The sequence below is a fragment of the Dreissena polymorpha genome, chromosome 5 (genome assembly GCF_020536995.1).
Source record: "Dreissena polymorpha isolate Duluth1 chromosome 5, UMN_Dpol_1.0, whole genome shotgun sequence".
NCBI lineage: Eukaryota > Metazoa > Mollusca > Bivalvia > Myida > Dreissenidae > Dreissena > Dreissena polymorpha.
Window position 1 is genome coordinate 39,347,709 of NC_068359.1, and position 19,694 is coordinate 39,367,402.

At 37.7% G+C, this 19,694-nt stretch overlaps 1 protein-coding gene across 2 annotated transcripts in view; it reads left to right on the plus strand.

Annotated features, from left to right (window-relative positions):
* LOC127881245 (uncharacterized) overlaps nt 1-19,694 on the plus strand; it is a 40,850-nt gene that overhangs the window by 5,113 nt on the left and 16,043 nt on the right. The window contains exons 2-5 of one of the 2 annotated variants that reach the window (XM_052428987.1): nt 11,288-15,661; nt 15,988-16,164; nt 16,698-18,758; nt 19,234-19,494. In XM_052428987.1, coding sequence (XP_052284947.1) covers nt 11,317-15,661; nt 15,988-16,164; nt 16,698-18,758; nt 19,234-19,494 — 6,844 coding nt within the window. In that variant the 5' untranslated portion in view covers nt 11,288-11,316. The remainder of the gene's footprint in view (nt 1-11,287; nt 15,662-15,987; nt 16,165-16,697; nt 18,759-19,233; nt 19,495-19,694) is intronic. The other variant, XM_052428988.1, reaches the window with a different exon arrangement.

Sequence of the window (19,694 nt, forward strand, 5' to 3'; positions counted from 1 at the left end):
TGAAAGAGCATAACGTCAAAGATACAGCATTCTTCTTGCTACAAAGTTTTCCTTCAACAGTGTATATACACCCACGCTAATTTTCGCGCGCTTTTTACCAGAACAATACATGAGCAATAGATGTTGCTAGCGTAAGCGTTGGGTAAGCAATAAAATGAATATGGGAAAAATCATTACACACACCGTATGGCGTGACATTGTACATTGCCGCATAGTTTTCGCTAGCTTTAAATGCTCCCTGAAAATTTTCGGGGAGCATACAGTTGCCAGTTTGAAGTTCCTTCCTTACTTCCGTACTTCTTCCGTCACACTTTTTTTTACAGTTTTTCATAGTACCTTCAATACTTTACCGATCTCTTTCATATTTGGCATGTAGGTGCCTTGCATGGACCTCTACCTTTTGATGAGGTTTGGGGTCACTATGGTCAAGGTCAAGGCTAATAATAGATTTTCCCATCACACTTTTGTTACAGTTTCTCATAGCACCTTCAATACTTAACCAATCTCTTTCATATTTGGCATGTAGGTACCTTGCATGGACCTCTACCTTTTGATGAGGTTTGATGTCACTGGGGTCAAGGTCACAGAGGCTAATAGAAGATTTTTTTAGGTGATTATTAACACATAGATTGACAAAGCGCATGTTTGGGGAGCATCCATCAGTTTCACTGATATTCTTGTTGTTTGGGGCAAAGGAAATACATGTGGACGTTTTATTTAAAGCTAGAAAGTGTGTTTTGGATTACAAAATTTGTATTCTCATTTGGGAATTCAACAAAACATTTATATTATATTTATAATGGATTTAATATTTAATTCCAATATTAACTTTTTTTAAACGCTTTAGGTGACGAAACGATGTTTTGATTATGCATGAAAAGCACAATTTTTCAGGAGGATTTCACCCGGTTAGTGATAACATTGGAAATATAACTGATTCCGTATAATTGAATACTCCAGCAGGCTTCCTGAAAAGTCCTAAAAACGGCCTGTCAACCGAACAGGCTGATGGAAAAGTTTGCCTGTCCGGACAAAAATTCACCTGACCGAACAGCATGAGTTTATAACTGAATAATTAAGTTAAGTTTAACTCATATTTATTGCAATGGTCAGCCTGTGTATAAGTATACTTCATAAAGTAAAAAAAAACACTAGCGTGTTCTAGTGATTACTGTGTATGATGGACAACAGCTTTAAATTATAGTCAGACTCAAAGGAAAATATGTATTTTTATAGGGATCGGATGCATGTAATAGGCTATTTTATAAGATTTATTCACAATATTGAGTGTTGAAAAGTCTGGGGACAAGAAGGCCTCACATTAAAAGGCTTACTTTATAAAGAATATCAGGGGAAACAGTACGATTGAAAAGAATCGTGTTTAATACACATGTTTAACTCGCAGATTGCAACAAGTCTCTTATCCTGTGCATTCTTGGTTCCGAAGTAAACTGTGATGTTTCCATAATCCCCTTTAAAAGTTTACAGTTTCGCTTCATATTGATTGTATTGATATGGCACAGTAATATGTCGAACCAATGAAATTGACGTTTTCAAAAACAAAAACAAAGGGAGAGCACTCTTAAAAGCTAGTGGCGCGCTAGTGTTCTTAATGACAAAAAGGCTCGAAATTCACGAAAAGAGTGATTCTAATGGGGTGTTTACGTTCTTTTGGCAATTATTAGACTTTTCGGTATTTAGTCATAATTTTTTTGACCGGTCACAAGGACCGGCAATATTAGAAATTTTGCTGGACCATAAAGAATTTTGCCGCACAAGACTGGTGGTCTGGCCTTTTCAGGATGCCTGCTCCGGATAATTGAAAATTCGGTCGTGACAAATGGGCTATTCAATTAAGCGAAATCTACTGTAACAACCTTTTTTTGACTGTAGAAGCCTCATTAAGAACTCAATCTTGATGAAACTAGGTCAAACTGATTATCTGGGCAATATCTAGGCAATGCTCAAACCTGAGCCATGCATGTTCTAAAACTAAGTCGCCAGATTCAATCTTAGAACTAGAAATGGCGCGGCAGAGGCCGATGCGTATCCCCACGCCGCATGTTTGACCCAGGGGCGCCCCAGTGTTGGTAATTGGGCCATGCATTGTTTGAGATTGACCGTATTGTCATAAGAGAAGTTCAGTATCAATTAGAAATGAATCGGTGTAGAAATGAAGAAGTTATAGTAAAAGGCAATTTTGGGTGGGTGTGGCCTATGTGGGCGGGGCGCCCCAGGGTTGGTAATGGGGCCATGCATAGTTGAGATTGACTGTATTGTCATAAGAGAAGTTCAGTATCAATTAAAAGTGAATCAGTGTAGAAATGAAGAAGTTAAAGTAAAAAAGGCAATTTTGGGTGGGTGTGGCCTATGTGGGTGGGGCGCCCCAGGGTTGGTAATGGGGCCATGCATAGTTGAGATTGACCGTATTGTCATAAGAGAAGTTCACTATCAATTTGAAGTGAATCGGTGTAGAAATGTAGAAATTATAGTAAAAGGCAATTTTAGGTGGGTGGGGTCTATGTGGGCGGGGCTCCCCAGGGTTGGTAATAGGGCCATGCATAGTTGAGATTGACCGTATTGTCATAAGAGATGTTCAGTATCAATTTGAAGTAAATCGGTGTAGAAATGAAGAAGTTAATGTAAAATAACATAAAAAAATGAGTGAAAATCTCTGATCCAGCCCCACCCCAACCCCATAACTTTTGATCCAGGGGTCAGATCAAAATTCCAAATAGTGCAGGGTCGCACATATGCTCATAGCTACCATGTGTGTAAGTTTCAAGGTTCTAGTGCTTATAGTGTAGGAGGAGATAGTGGCCAGGACGGACGGACAGACGGACGGACAGATGGCGGAGATAACCACAATTTCCCCATGCTTTTCAAAAAGCGTAGGGATAAAAACCTTGTAATCACTGTAGCGCCCTCATTTATGACTCAATCTTGAAGAAACTTGTTCAGAATGTTTTTCTTACCAATATGTAGAATTCAATTTGGGTCATATGTTTCAAAAATCTAGGCAATGAAGTCAGATCTAAGGAAAATCTTGTTATCCCTTAAGAGTCTGGATTTATTAGTCAATCTTGATAAAACTTAGTCACAATGCTTATTTAGACGATGTGGAGGCCGAGTGTGAATCTTGGTCACGTGCATTAAAAAACTAGGTCACCAGGTTGAATCTGAGAAAAAATGTGCATTAAAAAACTAGGTCACCAGGTTGAATCTTAGAAAAAATGTGCATTAAAAGACTAGGTCACCAGGTTGAATCTTAGAAAAAATGTGCATTAAAAAACTAGGTCACCAGCTTGAATCTTAGAAAAAATGTGCATTAAAAAACTAGGTCACCAGGTTGAATCTTAGACAAAATGTGCATTAAAAAAACTAGGTCACCAGGTTGAATCTTAGAAAAAATGTGCATTCAAATACTAGGTCACCAGGTTGAATCTTAGAAAAAATGTGCATTAAAAAAACTAGGTCACCAGGTTGAATCTTAGAAAAAATGTGCATTAAAAAAACTAGGTCACCAGGTTGAATCTTAGAAAAAATGTGCATTAAAAAACTAGGTCACCAGGTTGAATCTTAGAAAAAATGTGTAATTAATCAAGAGACCACATTTATGACTCAGTCTTGATGAAACTTGGTCAGAATAATATTCCTGACAATATCTATGCAGAGTTTGATTATGGGTCATTTGCTTCCAAAAACTAGGTTACCAGGTCAAATTTCAGAAAAATATTGTTGCCATTCCATATGCCACATTTAGCGGTATCATTCATCTTAATTAGACTGGGTCAGAATATTTAACTTTAAAATAGCTGGACTGAGTTTGTATCTTAGTTAAAAACTATGTCAAGAGATCAAATCTTAGAAGAAAATCAAAGCGCTGAAGGCACTGAAGTTGTTCACTATTGCATAATTTAATACCGCAATTCATTTTTAAAATTAATCACAAGTTTGAAATGAACACACTCCATTCACATTTATGAAGAGTGTGTCATAACGCACGGGTCGAGCTATGTGTGCTCTTTTTATCATCCTATTTATTTCATAGAGATAACTTAGACAAAATAAAAACAACATGGCCTTTTTTGGACGTTCTGAAAGCATAGAAAGTATGATGACAATGGCAGTGAGAACTGAATATATGGACAATTTGCATTCACCATCATATTAAATGAATATTGTTGGAATATCGAATACCTATCTCACTAAGAATATAATTTCATGATGAAAATTAACTTTACAAAACTTTTGATTTTTGACACCATATTCAACTTCAAAATATACAAGAAGATCATTGATGAAAATAAATAAATAATAAATCTGCAAGCAATACTTTTTATTCACGAATTAGGTAGTCATCAAGACAGCCCTGTTGACCCGTACATTTTCGTTAATGCATTACGAACCCTAGCAGTTCATGTGGTGTCAACAACTCTTACCTAAACATAGGTATAGAGCACTCATGCGCTTTTACAGCGTAGCTGTTTTACTCAGCTTTTCATCTTAATGTCTTTTACATAACGCCAGCCGGCATGAATATTTTTGAATATTTCATAGGCTGATTCAAGATAAAACCTCTGAACTTTGGCTACATCACTGTGTCTGTGCTCAGCGCAAAGGATGTAGCACTGTTCAGCGTAAGGAATTCGGGACTACTCTCTGAATGTTCAAACGACACAAATTGTGGCCCAGTTACAATTACGCGTTAAAATCTATTTCCCAGAATTTCAGTTTTGCTTTCAAGATGAGAAAACAATCATTACCAAAATAGTAAAGTGTCACGATAAGAAGAAAATCAGCGTAGCTGTTTTACTCAGCTTTTCATCTTAATGACTTTTACATAACGCCAGCCGACACGCATGAATATTTTTGAATATTTCATAGGCTGATTCAAGATAAAACCTCTGAACTTTGGCTACATCACTGTGTCTGTGCTCAGCGCGAAGGATGTAGCATTGTTCAGCGTAAGGAATTCCGGACTACTCTCTGAATGTTCGAACGACACAAATTGTGGCCCAGTTACAATTACGCGTTAAAATCTATTTTGCATAATTTCAGTTTTGCTTTCAAGATGAGAAAACAATCATTACCAAAATAGTAAAGTGTCACGATAAGAAGAAAATCGTTTAATTATCCAACCACAATGTTTGCCGTACTCCTTCAACACGTCTTAAAATCATTCCTGAACGCCTGGATAGGCTGCCCTTATTTACAAGTTTGCTATTTTGAATTCAATTTTGTATCGAAAAGCATTGTGCTAAAATGTGCCATTACAATTCGCAATGAGATTTTTAATGACCCTTGTCACGCAAAAGTGGGTCTTATTCCATATGCGCCCATCATATATATTTAGCCCACTCAGCCTGCTCATCTCTCAGTCTGGTCAGGAGATACATAATGAGACCATAACATATTGAGAGATTTTATGGCGAACAGCATAGCCTCTGACCAGACTGCGCAAATGCACATGTTGAGTTTAAGAAACGCTGGTCAAAACGCATAAGACCCATTTTCGCATGACGCGGCTATGAAAGTGTGATTTAAATGTGTCGAAAGAAAACTGCGTTTTAATCAAACATTAACATACGATATATATATATAAGGCATGTGAAGACACATATATGATGTGCACTCCCGTAGTATATTTTTTATCTTTTTACGCTAATGTGTGGTTTGACTTTGACAACACACATTTCATGCGGTGAATATTATTATAAGGGAATAAAACCCCACAATAGTTAAACTTTAGTTTTCATTTTATTATGCTCCCCCCCAAAAAAAAAAATTGGGGGGAGCATATAGTCGCCCCTTAGTCTGCAGTGATTTTTTTTGCCCAAAATTACCGCCGATATTCGGCTGCTTCCCAATTGCAAAAAATGACGTTTTTTCCCTAAAATCTGACCAAAATTTCCCCAAAAATGACCAAATTTTCCCAATAAAGCCAATAAGATTACAATGTCATTTAGCGTTAATTTCGTAGAACGAGTGCCGATCGAGCTTTTAACTGGTCCCCCGTTGAATATAACCGTTGACTTCATTGACTATAATATATACAGAGTAGCGAAAGATAAGGGGAGGTAACCAATCTAATCGAGCTTGTCGAGTCTTCGCCGAATGACAACTGACTTACGAATGTTCACGAATGTAGCCGAATACGATTTTACGTTGCTATCCACACATCTCTCTCTATATTGCGGAGGATACCGTCGATAGTCGATGTATCCCGATTGTTAACGCCTGTTTTTTTACACACGTCCAAGATGGCGGCAAGCAGACGAGAAGTTTGCGATGAGCAGCGAAAATGATAAATAACACTAAAATTAACAGCGAACATCACATGGTTATTAGGAGATAATTTAATGTGTGTGTCAATTAACGCAAAATACTACGTTTGAGATGAACAACAACAAGTATTTATTAGAAATCTTCACAGTGAATGTGCGTCACGGAAATCTGTGTTGGGAAATTGGAGTTAGTTTACTCACAAAGTTAAAGCATATAAGATGGGTATCGTTTGAAAATGGAAAGAGACAAACATGATTTGATTTATATGTTAGTGGATCTGTGTATAATCAGATTCATATGCATATTCTGCTTTATTATGTTTGTCACGCTGTATAGTTTGGTGAAATGGCATTGAACTGAGGATGTCAATTGTGCAAGATATTAAAAGGTAAACAAATGAAATGTATTATTTTAGCTCCATTTAATACAACATTAACACAGCAAGAACACTTAAGCATGTCTGTTAATATTTGTTAATGTTTTCACCATATCATATTTTACTTTAAAAACCATCCTGAATTAAATTCATACTCTTAAAGAGATTATGATTAATTCATAATAGTACATATATATTGAAGAATCTATAGATTATTGCAAGTTTAATATTCATGTGGAAGGATATTAACTAAACGTTGTAAGAAGACATGAAAGCAACACTTTATAATATAAAAATGCTGTCAAACATGAACTTAGCAATTTTTATTCTGTTCTTATAATCATATTTATAATTTTTCCCAATTTCATGGTTTATCGCGCTATTTTTCCCAATTTCATGGTTTATCGCGCCAATTTTCCCAATCCAAATGCCACAGGCTGTAACAAAAAAAAGCAAAAAAAAGCACTGGTCTGTCCGTCCGTGTGTCCGTCCGTGCACAATTTTTGTCCGGGCTATTTCTCAGCAACTAATGACCGGAATTCAATTAAACTTTATGGGAAGCTTCACTAACAAGAGGAGATGAGCATGTTATCAGCCGGTTCTGGTCGGATGATTTTTCACAGAGTTATAGCCCTTTGAAATTTTCCATTAACTGTACATATAGTGCAATTCTTGTCCTGACTATTTCTCAGCAACTAATGACCGGAATTCAATTAAACTTTATGGGAAGCTTCACTACCAAGAGGAGATGTGCATATTATCAGCCGGTTCTGGTCGGATGATTTTTCACAGAGTTATAGCCCTTTGAAATTTTCCATTAACTGTACATATAGTGCAATTCTTGTCCTGACTATTTCTCAGCAACTAATGACCGGAATTCAATTAAACTTTATGGGAAGCTTCACTACCAAGAGGAGATGTGCATATTATCAGCAGGTTCTAGTCGGATGATTTTTCACAGAGTTATGGCCCTTTGAAATTTTCCGTTAACTGTCTATATAGTGCAATTCTTGTGGGGGCTATTTCTCAGCAAATAATGACCGGAATTCAATGAAACTTTATGGGAAGCTTCACTACCAAGAGGAGATGTGCAATTTATCAGTGGGTTCTGATCAGATGATTTTTCACAGAGTTATGGCCCTTTGAAATTTTCCATTAACGGTACATATAATGCAATTCTTGTCTGGGCTATTTCTCAGCAATTAATGACCGGAATTCAATTAAACTTTATGGGAAGCTTCACTACCAAGAGGAGATGTGCATATTATCAGCCGGTTCTGGTCGGATGGTTTTTCACAGAGTTATGGCGCTTTGAAATTTTCCATTAACTGTACATATAGTGCAATTCTTGTCCCCCCAACTACTGTTCAATGAAGCTTTATGGGTACCTTAACTACCTTGAGGAGATGCGCATGTTATTTGTGGGTTCTGGTTAGATGATTTATTTAGAGAGTTATGGCCCTTTGAAATTTTTTAGTTGCTAAACCATCCATCGTATTATTTTGTCCAAAGTTATGCCCCTCAAGAGGTTTCCTTTTATCTGAATATATAGTGCAATATTGTGACAAAAAAACCTTTGGGGAGCATCACCCGTCTCCGACGGTTTCTTGTTTTTAAACAAGGTCACCATGTAAAATTTGGACAGCTGGTTTTCTTGGAACTAAGATGAGCATTTCAGGACCATCATGGGACTTGTTTGTAAACACTTTTTGTCTGGAGAGTATCTTGAAAAATTGAAAGTGTATCATCTTACAAAAAGTAGGTAGATTTATTGAATGGATGTACAGGGCACAAGAACTATTATTCATACTGCCCTGTTAGTGAAATTATTGCCATGTATTCATTTTTGTACGTAATTTTTAAAAATAACAAATACACATAAGTACCATGCACTAAAACTCCTGTATGTGTCCAGTAACATAAAGCAGGTGGTGCATCTATGTCCTAGAGACACATTTCTTGTTTAATGGCAAAATGTATTGAAAATCACCTTGGTAACACCAAGACCCTCAAGATTGACCTATGTAGCCTTTCACTGATGAGAAAAGAATTTTTGATACTCGATGCCGGGGGATACAAATGCTCACAGTAGGAGGCAATCAAACAAGCGAAAATTGTCCATGTTTGATTCTTACACTATTAAAATCATTATAAGAATCAATCATGGTTTTAAATTATCCTTAAAAAATCAATTGTTCTGATTGACAATAATCCAGTGTTTTTTTCACCGTTTTGGGAATGGGACCGGGTCCCTTTGGATTGGGAAAATTCGAGTTGTTTTGACTAAAGTTGGAAAATTAGTGTTGTTGTTGTTTTTTTGCTAAAAAATGCTTCAAAATTGAGGATACAAGTGTGTCCAGTATTATATTTACTAAGGTTGAACTTATATGGATGGGAGATGAACAAAATATTGAGATCTAAAAAAAAAAAAAAAAAATTTTTTTTTTAAACCTTCCATTGGGAATTTTTAGCTCCCATTTGGGAAAAATAAATATACTTTTTCCCATTGGGAATGGGTCCGGTTACCGGACCAGATTTTGAATGAAAAAACCCACTGTAATCACTTTATACAAATTATATGATTATTGAAACACATCAATGGATATAGAAGTTAATGAGTTAAACAAAAAATTAACACAAATCTATATCTGTGAAATATATGGTAAGCAATCAAATTTCTTAAACAGAAACTTCAAAATAAATAACAATAAAATGTAAAGCTTAAAGTATATACATAACTCTAATATATAAAATGTTTCGTTAAATATGGCAAAAGTATAGGTGAGTATTAAAATAAGATAAGTAGATAAGTATTAGATAAGTTTAGTGTCATAATAACTGAAATATTTCAGAACTATTTATTTGTTTGGTTTTCTTAATATAAAATCATATCATACAGTCAGACTCTTGTTCAAAGTGTTAATGATATTATTTTCATCACTTGACATAAGACTGATAGGCAAATACCTTTTTGTGTCATTAATAATGACAATGTGTTTGTCCAAAAGATATTTAAAAAAGGCGCTGTTTTTTTCATTTTATCTGAAGAATGGATTGACAAAAACTAAAAACAAATTAAGCCTGGAAATTAAATTAAAAACCAAAGCATTTCGACGTTGCTTGTCATGTTTGGAAAGAATATACTGGCTCTTGCAATATGTAAAAAGCTTGACTGATTGAAATTATTTAGTTTACACATACATGCCATACGTCCCGGATCGTCCGGGACAGTCCCGGAAATGCATACCCTGTCCCGCAGTCCCGGAAATTTGTCAAATGTCCCGGATTTCAGTAAAACCTGTATGTTCCTTATCTTAGCATGCAAATCTGTACTTGGCACTGATATTGCGTCATCTCCAAAGCAATGCCTGTCCGATTAGGCAAAAACGCTACGTGTCAAAATCGATCAATTAACGGGGGGGTCCTATTATCTTGTCGATTGTCTCGTAATCACAGTCAAACAAAAGGGGTTAATTCGTTGTGAATTGGCTTGCTCAAATTTGATGGCTGTGTAGTTTTAACGGATTACGCGATGCACATTCATGAATAAATCCAGTTTAAATAGCGTTTTTTTGTGCATTGATCTTAAATGGATGTTAAATTTGTTTATTCCAGGTAAGTTACATAAGTAATTTAACAAATTGGATATCGCGAAAAAATGCGTACCAAAAATACATGTATGACTTCATATATCGCTATGTGTATACATGTCCCAGAAAATCGGCAAATGTCCCGGAAAATTTAGCACAATGCAGGGCTTTTTTTCCTTATTTATGAGTGGCCGTGGAAGGACATTTCACAATTTTGAAAAGGACACTTCACAAACCTAACATGGCCGTGAATTTTTACAAAATGGGCCGTTTTTCACAATTTTCATAATTTCACGACTCGGTTTTTCACAATTTTAAGAAGTTCGCGACTCAATTTTTCACAATTTTGAAAAGTTCGCGACTCAATTTGTCACAATTTTGAAAAGATTGCAACTCATGTTTTCACAATTTTGAAAAGTTCGCGACTCATTTTTTCACAAAGTAAGGGGGCCAGGGCCGCTTCACAAAGTCAGGAAAAAAAGCCCTGCAATGTCCCGGAATCGGTCTAAAAATTTATGGCATGTATGGTTTACATGTACTTCTTAAATATCAGTATCAGCAACAAAGCTTGCAATTCACGTCAAATTCAGCAAATTTTATAGTCAAGTCAAGCCAACTCGAGGTCAGGGTCAAACTTTAAAGTCAAATATTCAAGCCCCAATTTTGTTGCTGCTCTTTTAACACTATTTCCAATGCCTTTGAAGGATTTTCATGATCAGCTCAAATGTTTTAGCATTTTGACCACATGCAGCAGGTACAAGCCAGTCATGCCACGTCAAGGTCATGGTCAGACCAGAATGTTTTAGCCTGTATTTTATGTCCATTCCATTGATTATATGTGTCCTTATATTATTTTAGCAGAATTGGCATCAACTGTTTATCACATTGATGATATATATTCAGCTCCCATGATGCAATCTTGCTACTTCAAGGTCAAGTTAAAACTTGAAGGTCAAAAGTGATACTGCTTGGATAGCTGTTTTTTCGACCACCATGTTGCATTTTGCATAAAAATAATAATTCATGATTTCAGAGGGCTAAGAAGCAAAACCATTTAGGCCAATGGAACACAACAAGGGAAAACGTACATCACCTGGAACCTGTAGGATTTTCAGTAAGTCCGTGAAAGAGCTCGGTCTCCCATCAAAGACATGCCCAAAATCAAGTGAAAAGGACAGTCCTAAGGGGAGCATTGAGGTGAAAACAACCGATGCTGGAGAAAAAATAACGGGTCACCAAAAGACTGAAGATACACATGACACTGCGAAATGTACTGGTTCAGATCTCTCCATATCACATTCATGTAAGGAAAGAAGATCTTGGAAACCTCATGATAAGCACAGAGTAACCTCCCCTTACAGTTCACCAAGAAGGTCTCAGTCGCAAAGGGTCTTGTCTGGCACACTTTTGACGAAACATGTTTATTCACTGGGTCCACGCTTCGGTGTAAGAAGAAGAAGAGGAAGAAAATATGCAAGGAGTCAAGAGAACAACAATGAATCATCTAGCTGCGGAAAGGATAAAAATGTCTTATCTCGTCAAAAAAGCAATAGTTCCGATTATAATATAAACAGTTGTGTTATGAAAGAAAGTTCATGTTCAAACTTGAATTGTATTGAAAAACCTGTTTCAAGTATTTCAGCATTAGGCAGCTCCCAATTAGCGTCAAAGTTTCATTTTACTGAAGATTGGAGCTTTGAGATAAGATCTGAACAACAGGGCAATGATGCAGAAGATCCAGCAAACTTGGACATGAAAGATTCATGGGTTAAAGGAAATATTGCAAGTGGTATAGCTGAAAATAGGCTTGAAAAGCAATGTGATGCAATATTAGATATCAAGGACAGATGTACCAAAGACTCTCCAGTTGAAAATAGAAAAGGAAACCAAAGAATTATAAATATTGAATCAGGACTATGCAATCGTACGATGTTATTGCCACAAATGCAAAGTACACCTAAAAGCTGTGGGAGACAGAAATCCCTTCAAACAAACAAGAGAATTGAAGTTGCTAAGGACACAGAAAATCATCCTTCCATTCCTAATAAAGATTTTATTAAAGAAATCAAAGAAACGGCTAAGAAAAAAAATTCTGTGAACAACGAATGCAATGAAGAATTTCTTAAAACAGAAATAGAAATGTCACCACAACATGAAAAGTGTTATGTAAATTCTAAAAGTAACAAGGAAGATGATTATGTAGACAACACAAATATGGGCAACATCTTGCCCAACTCTGGGTGTTTAGAGATTCTTACGAAAGAAGAAAACATATCAGTAGGAAAGTCAGAAAGTTCTGTAACATTTACAAACAACATCAAATCTCTTCAAAAAGAAGTTTGGTTTGATGAAACACAGATTGATGACAAAATTCAACCCTTGGTTGAGCAAAATGTAGTTGAGGTAAAAGAAACAGATGTAGAAAAGGGTACAGAATGTGACGTTGATGAATCTTCCTTGCAGAATAAAAAGTTTGAAAAATGTGCTCAAGAAACTCAATTCTTATCAGGTGAACATTTGGTATCTGAATCCAAGGCTAAGGTAAATAAATACAGTTTGAATGAGTTGCTGTTGATAAGCCAAAACATACGTGTGAAAGAAAGCAAAATGAAATCCTATATTGATAAATTAGATCTTCCTCTTGAGGCAGTTCTTGTTGATGAAGAACCGGATGTCATGCTGAATCTTTTAACAGATGATTGGCAGCCAAGTGATGCATTGTTTGAAATCAGTCATGGGCCGTATTATGAACGGAGTCAGTCACCATACAAAGACTTTGAAAGAATGTTTGAACTAAATGATCAAGGCTTGAGCAATGTGGAGGAAGAGGTTCATGATTCTGACAGAGATCAACCAACTTGTATGTTTATCACCGCTGTAGACCAAACCAGCTGTGATTCAGAGAGGGGCTCTAAAGTATTTGGACCTCATATCTATTATGGCAGAAGTGCCTCAAGGTGTTTAAGAGGAACTAGTAAAAACTATGCCATTGGTAACAGAGAACGGTTTGGGCCAAATTATAACAGTCAAAGATTTCAGGCAATACCATGGACAGAAGTTGAAAGTGGTTATGCCGAATTTAATTGTAATAATTCTGCATTGCAATCTCATTTTCGAACTAGACCAATTGACAATCTTAACATTGGGGGTGAAGATAATAAGCCGTGGAATGGTCCGCAAAGTGAAGATTGGACATTAGAAATAAAAGAAATAACAGTTGATGCTACCTCTGCAAACAGTGAGCATGCAAGTATTGAAACAAACGAAGCAACTATAATCACTGAGCAAGCTGAAGACCATAACTATTGTGTTAAAGGTAATACTGATCTGAAAATTAAACTCCAACCTTACCTGCCACCAAAGCCAGATGTAAATGAACAACTTGCTGTCAAAGCATCAGCAAGCAATGGAAACATTTGTAATGATATTGAATCACATCTGGAGATAATAACTGTGTATGAAGGGAATAGTTCAAGTATACATGCTGGTAATACTTTACCAGTAGACAGTGTTGATGTTAGTACAGATGCTAATCCTGATCCTATGTTCCCATATTTACCACCCCCACCACCAATGGATGAAAATGACTCGTTTGTTGCAGAATCAGGAGCTAAAGATGTGGTAACAAATGAAGTTCGTCAGGCTAAAAATAATGATTCCCGCTCAAATGATCTAAGCAAAAAATCTGCAACAAAGATATGTGCATGGTTCGATGATTTAGGTACAGATGAAACAAGTTCTGTGAGTTCATACCAAACACAACCAGAAGCTGTTTATTTGAATATAGCCAGCGAGACTGAAGTGTCAGATCTACCTCTTGATGAAGTTGTGGAAGTTGAGAACAGCAAATCTATTGACAAGAAAAAGGAGTTAACAAATGAAAACAAGAAGAAAAGTAGAAATTTGTATGAAATCAGTGGTAAGGATTATGAAAACAGCTATGACTACTACGATAACTATTATGGTCCTTGGTACTCTGAGTCGCCCTATGGGCACCCATCGTACCAAAACTGGATGGATTATAATTACAGAATGCAGCAGGCTTGGGAGATGTATCATTGGCAGCAAGGGTGGTATCAGGACTTGGTACCAAGGGAAAGAAGTTACCATGGTAGTAATCAGCAGTCAGCAAACTTTTCTCTACATGATATGGCACATCAGCAGTGGGCAAAGTCATCTGGATCAGATGGGGCACATCAGCAGTGGGCAAAGTCATCTGGATCAGATGGGGCACAACAGCAGTGGGCAAAGTCATCTGAATCTGATGGGTCACATCAGCAGTGGGCAAAGTCATCTGAATCTGATGGGGATGGGGCACATCAGCAATGGGCAAAGTCATCTGGATCAGATGGGGCTCATCAGCAGTGGGCAAAGTCATCTGAATCTGATGGGGTACATCATCAGTGGGCAAAGTCATCTGGATCAGATGGGGCGCATCAGCAGTGGACAAAGTCATCTGGATCTGTTGGAGCACATCAGCAGTGGACAAAGTCATCTGAATCTGATCGGGCACATCAGCAGTGGGCAAAGTCATCTGAATCTGATGGAGCTCATCAGCAGTGGGCTAAGTGGTCTGAATCTCATGGGGCACATCAGCAGTGGGCAAAGTCATTTGAGTCTGATGGGGCATATCAACAGTGGGCAAAGTCATCTGGATCTGATGGGGCACATCATCAGCAGTGGGCAAAGTCATCTGGATCTGATATGGCACTTGCAAAGATGCGTGATTCTGCTCATCAACAATGGGAAAAGTCATCTGGTTCTGACACTGCACATTTGCCAATGGCAAAGAATAGTAGTCCAGAACAGCTGTGGGCAAATGGTGCAGATAAGCAACATAAACTGTGGGCAGAGTCACCTGTTATGGATAATGCCTATGACAATTGTTCAAACAAGATTAAAGACACTATTGATTGTAGAGTGCCACCCAACTTAACTGTCCAAATAGGGTCCAAAGATTATAACAGTATCCAGAGGGATGTGAACCGTCAGCACTTAAGAAGAGAAAGTGATTTTAATGATAAGAACCATCCAACTGATGCAGTACACTTTACAAACAAAAGCCTAAAAACTTGTGGGAAAAATGCAACACATGAAACCAGGAGAACATTACCCTCTACAATACTCCACTCAAAGGTCCCTAGTTGTGAAATAGAGACATCAGAACCGATACCATGTGATGCTGAAAGTCACATTAGACGTCAGATGAGAGATCAAGAAAAAGCAAGATGGGCAACAAGTGATGTAATGTGTAGGTGCAGACCGGAAGATATTCATTTTTCCGTGTGGAGATCATGTTCATGTCCAGTTGGGAACCCTCCTTGCATGGTCCGAACTGCCCCAAGTTTGCATCACATCATGCAAGAAGACAGTGTTGATATGGGATATCAGTCATACAAGTCTTTAGGTAATAAACTTTAAACAATCGCATGCTGTTGTGTCTTGACTGAATCCTTTGTTAGAGCTATTGTTTTGCATGAATGATAAAACATTAACAGTTTCACTTGTTTTCATAGTTTGTCTTTTGATTTGTACTAAAATAGTTTTGCATGAAATTATTAACAAGTTACATATTAATTAAATATGCTCATACTTATTAACAGCATAAGTGCACTTAATAAACTATGCAGTGAATCGTACTGAACTATTTTTGTATTGTTAGATTTAATTTACAAAGCAATGCATGCTAGCACTATGGGTGTGTGTAAAAGATGAGGCCTTGTATATTTACAGACCATGATGATCAGGGATTGCGCGGAAGGTTTGCGCAGTGTCAGCCTCTCTGTTCCACCCCAGTAGCAGAGAAGGAGTCGGGTGGGTGTGAAGATTCTTGCAATATTATACCACCACATTATACTGTTGTATACCCAGGGCACACAGTACCACAGAATCACCTAGACCATATCCGAGGTAACTTGAATAGAAATATTCTTGCTAAGAGTTTTGTGGTTAACACTTATTTAACCCTGTACCACTCAGATACGCTTTTTGACGGATCTGTAGTCCCAGGTGAAAGTAGTCCCAGGTGAAAGTAGTCTCAGGTGAAAGACTAATTTTAAAGGCTTCATTTTCAACCCTTAACTACTGATGACCAACATAAAACCTGAACAGACTCAGAGTTACTCGCAGGCTGTTCTGGTTTTATGCTGGTTGCAAAAGCTATTTTTACTTTGCTTCTTATTGGGGAAAGGGTTAAGAATATATTTTTCTAAGAATAAATTCAGCAGTTTGTCAAGAGAGAGTATTGGGAGTTCTTTCTTCTTTTCACCTTAATAGCTAATTTACCACACTATGTCTTAAGAAATGTGTATCAATTTTCAATAACCCATTAAGTTCAAACAATTTAAAGAATTTATTTGTTAATCCAGCTAAATCAGGTGCAAATTCATGTTGTATACCCTTACCGTTACTGCATGACTAGTTTGAGAATTGTTATGTTTCAGGCTATTCTGAACATCAGCACAGTATTAAGTACCAAGAAGCAGCCAGGTCTTATAACCAAGGCAGCAGCTATACGCCAGAAGCATCACATACCACAAACAATTATCATGGCCTGCCTTGTTGTGTAGCTTCCTCCGGCCGCCATCTTGAATCTGCTAAAAATACCCTGCGTGAGGCAGAAAAAACTGACAGAAATCTTGTGGCCGCTCTTAGAAACGTTCATATTGCTTTAAATGACAACAGACTGAAGACACACATGGAGGAAACTGTTTGTCAAGAATTAGGACAGAAAAGTAAGAAAGATGAAATGGATGATGGTGAATCTGGGAAGGACGTTAATCACGACAGCTTTCACTCTACCCATGCAAGGGATTGTTTGATGGGAAAGAGACAAGCTTCCGTTGAAGAGGAAGAACAAGATGTTGACTATAGATGTAGCATTTTGAAAGGAACTGGTGTCTCTTTGGCGTCTGACATCCAAACTGACAAACGTATGCCGACGTTGGCCTTTTCAGATTTCTCTAGAGTCCAAAGAGGTGCTGCTGTTCAAAATATCTGCAGTGATGATAACTCAGAAAGATTTGTTATGCAAATGAATGAAAACGGTCAGCCTGTTTATGATAACAATGGGCAGAAATTAACTAAACTTATGGAGCGCATTCATAATACCACCAAAGGTGTTGTAAAATCAAGACCAAGTGTAAGTAATGAAGAACAACGTATAAATGAAAGAGAAACTTGTTTTCCGGGCAACCAAAGATTGGATCACAGAGATGATAACACAGGAATCTCAATAGCCAAGAGAAGTCCTACAGAATCACCAATCATGCCAATGTCTGTTGGCAGAGGTGTAGGCCAATACCCACAGTATCCCTTGCCCTATCGCCCTTATAGAGGTGCCATGCGATTTCAAGGATCAGCAAATGCTATGGAGGATAATTCTGAATTTAACAAGAATGTTATACCAGCTTATTATTTGCCACCAAGAGGCGTTCTTCCCCCATTTGCAGGATTTCCCTATGGTCCTCCCCCATTTGCAAGATTTCCCTATGGTCCACAGATGCCATTTAGAATGCCTGTCAATGAGTCTGAAGCATCCGTTTTAACAGGTGGACAAATGCAGTATCGCAGGCAAAGAACTCCACTGTTCAGTAATCATGCAGGTGTGGATGTGTACTGCTCTCCAACTGAGCAGAACTTCAATAAACATAGTGGTGTAAAGAGCTCTCCTCACATGGATGATCATAATCTACCTCCCAATAATGAGGAGAAAACGAAAAAAATACAGTTAACCTCCATTTCCAGACTTGCAGAATATGGATCTAGTGATGACGGTTCAGACACCTCCATTGAATCATTTGACATGGACTCCCTTGGTGAGGATTCCAACAGGAAGTTACCAAATTACCCTAAAGAACCCAATTACCCTAAAGAACCCAAATACCCTGAAGGACCCAATAACCCTAAAGAACCCAATTACCCTAAAGAACCCAATTACTTCAAAGAACCCAATTATCCTAAAGAACCCAATTACCCTCAAGAGCCCAATGGGATAGAGCAAGCACAAAAGAAATTGAAGATGAGCTCCTCTTCTCATAATGATGAGACTAATGTGGCGGCAGCAGATACAATTAGACGTCAACCCATGAAGTTGAAACAAAAGACTCTGAAATCATTTTCTTCAGAGAGCAGTTGGACTCGACAGACATCTTCCTCAAGAAAACCAATTTATACACAAGAATATTCAAGGTCGAAACCCAAAGCAGAGGTTAGTTTGAAGACCAGTAAAAGTGGTACCAGCTTTAATTCAGGATCACAGCTACAGGCAAACAAGATAGGTTCACAGCCTGCGCAACCAGCAGTCCCAGTTTCCTGCACCCAGATGCTGCTGCCACCCCCTAAATCCAGTCCGTTCTGGAGCTTCTGTCCACCACCCTTGATCTCTGCACTTACAGACAAGCCTGTGCAGCCCAACTCTGACAGCTGGGAGGACGAGGGGGAGAACAAGCCTGGGCGACAATCTGGAAGATTCTCGATGTCCCCGGTTAAAGGCTGCTCACCAGGTACAAGGATAGATTTATATATATATATATATATATATATATATATATATATATATATATTTTTTTTTTTTAATGATTTATTTATTTGTTTATGTTAAGTTGCCCGCACGGGTAACCATCTTTAGTATTTTATTTGCCCAGCTAAACATTAACGAGTCCAGAACCATGTACATGTGGTGTCACATTTCATACTTTCTTTAATCAAAATAGTACACGTAGATAATTAAACTACAAGATTGCTGACAGGACATACTTTCACTGCATTATGTCTTATTATGAGCCTGAAGCCAATCATTCCCAAGGCTCAAATAAAGGAATATTATTGAAATGATAATTAAATTATTTAATTGAACTGAATTGTTTCAAGCTTTAACTAAGCTAGTTGCCCACCCATACTACCAACATTTGAAATTTTGTTGCCTGGGCCTATATCTTATCACCTTGGGCTAACGGGCATTTATTTTCATCCCTGCAGGTATCTTCTCCCCAGGGGACACGGACAGTGATTCTCAGGGCACCCGCACCCATTTGACGTGGATCAAGAACTTCAAGTACTTCCACAACTACGGCGTGAAGTACATAGACACCCACTGTCATTTGGACTTCCTGTTCAGCCGTGAGAACTTCAAAGGTCGCACGCTGAAGTCTTACATGGAGAGGCATCCAGAGCTGTTTCCCGACCAGTTTGAGGGATGTGTGGCCGTGTTCTGCAACCCACAAACCTTCACTCCAGGAGGTAGCTGGTCACTCTTTTTTAGCTCGACTATTATATATGAAATATATATAGTGGAGCTATCCTACTCACCCCAGCGTCGACGTTGGCGTTAGCGTTGGCGTTAGCGTGCAAATGTTAAAGTTTGTGTACTACCCTTAATATTTCTTATGTCCCTTGACATATTGCTTTCATATTTTGCATACTTGTTTACCAATATGACC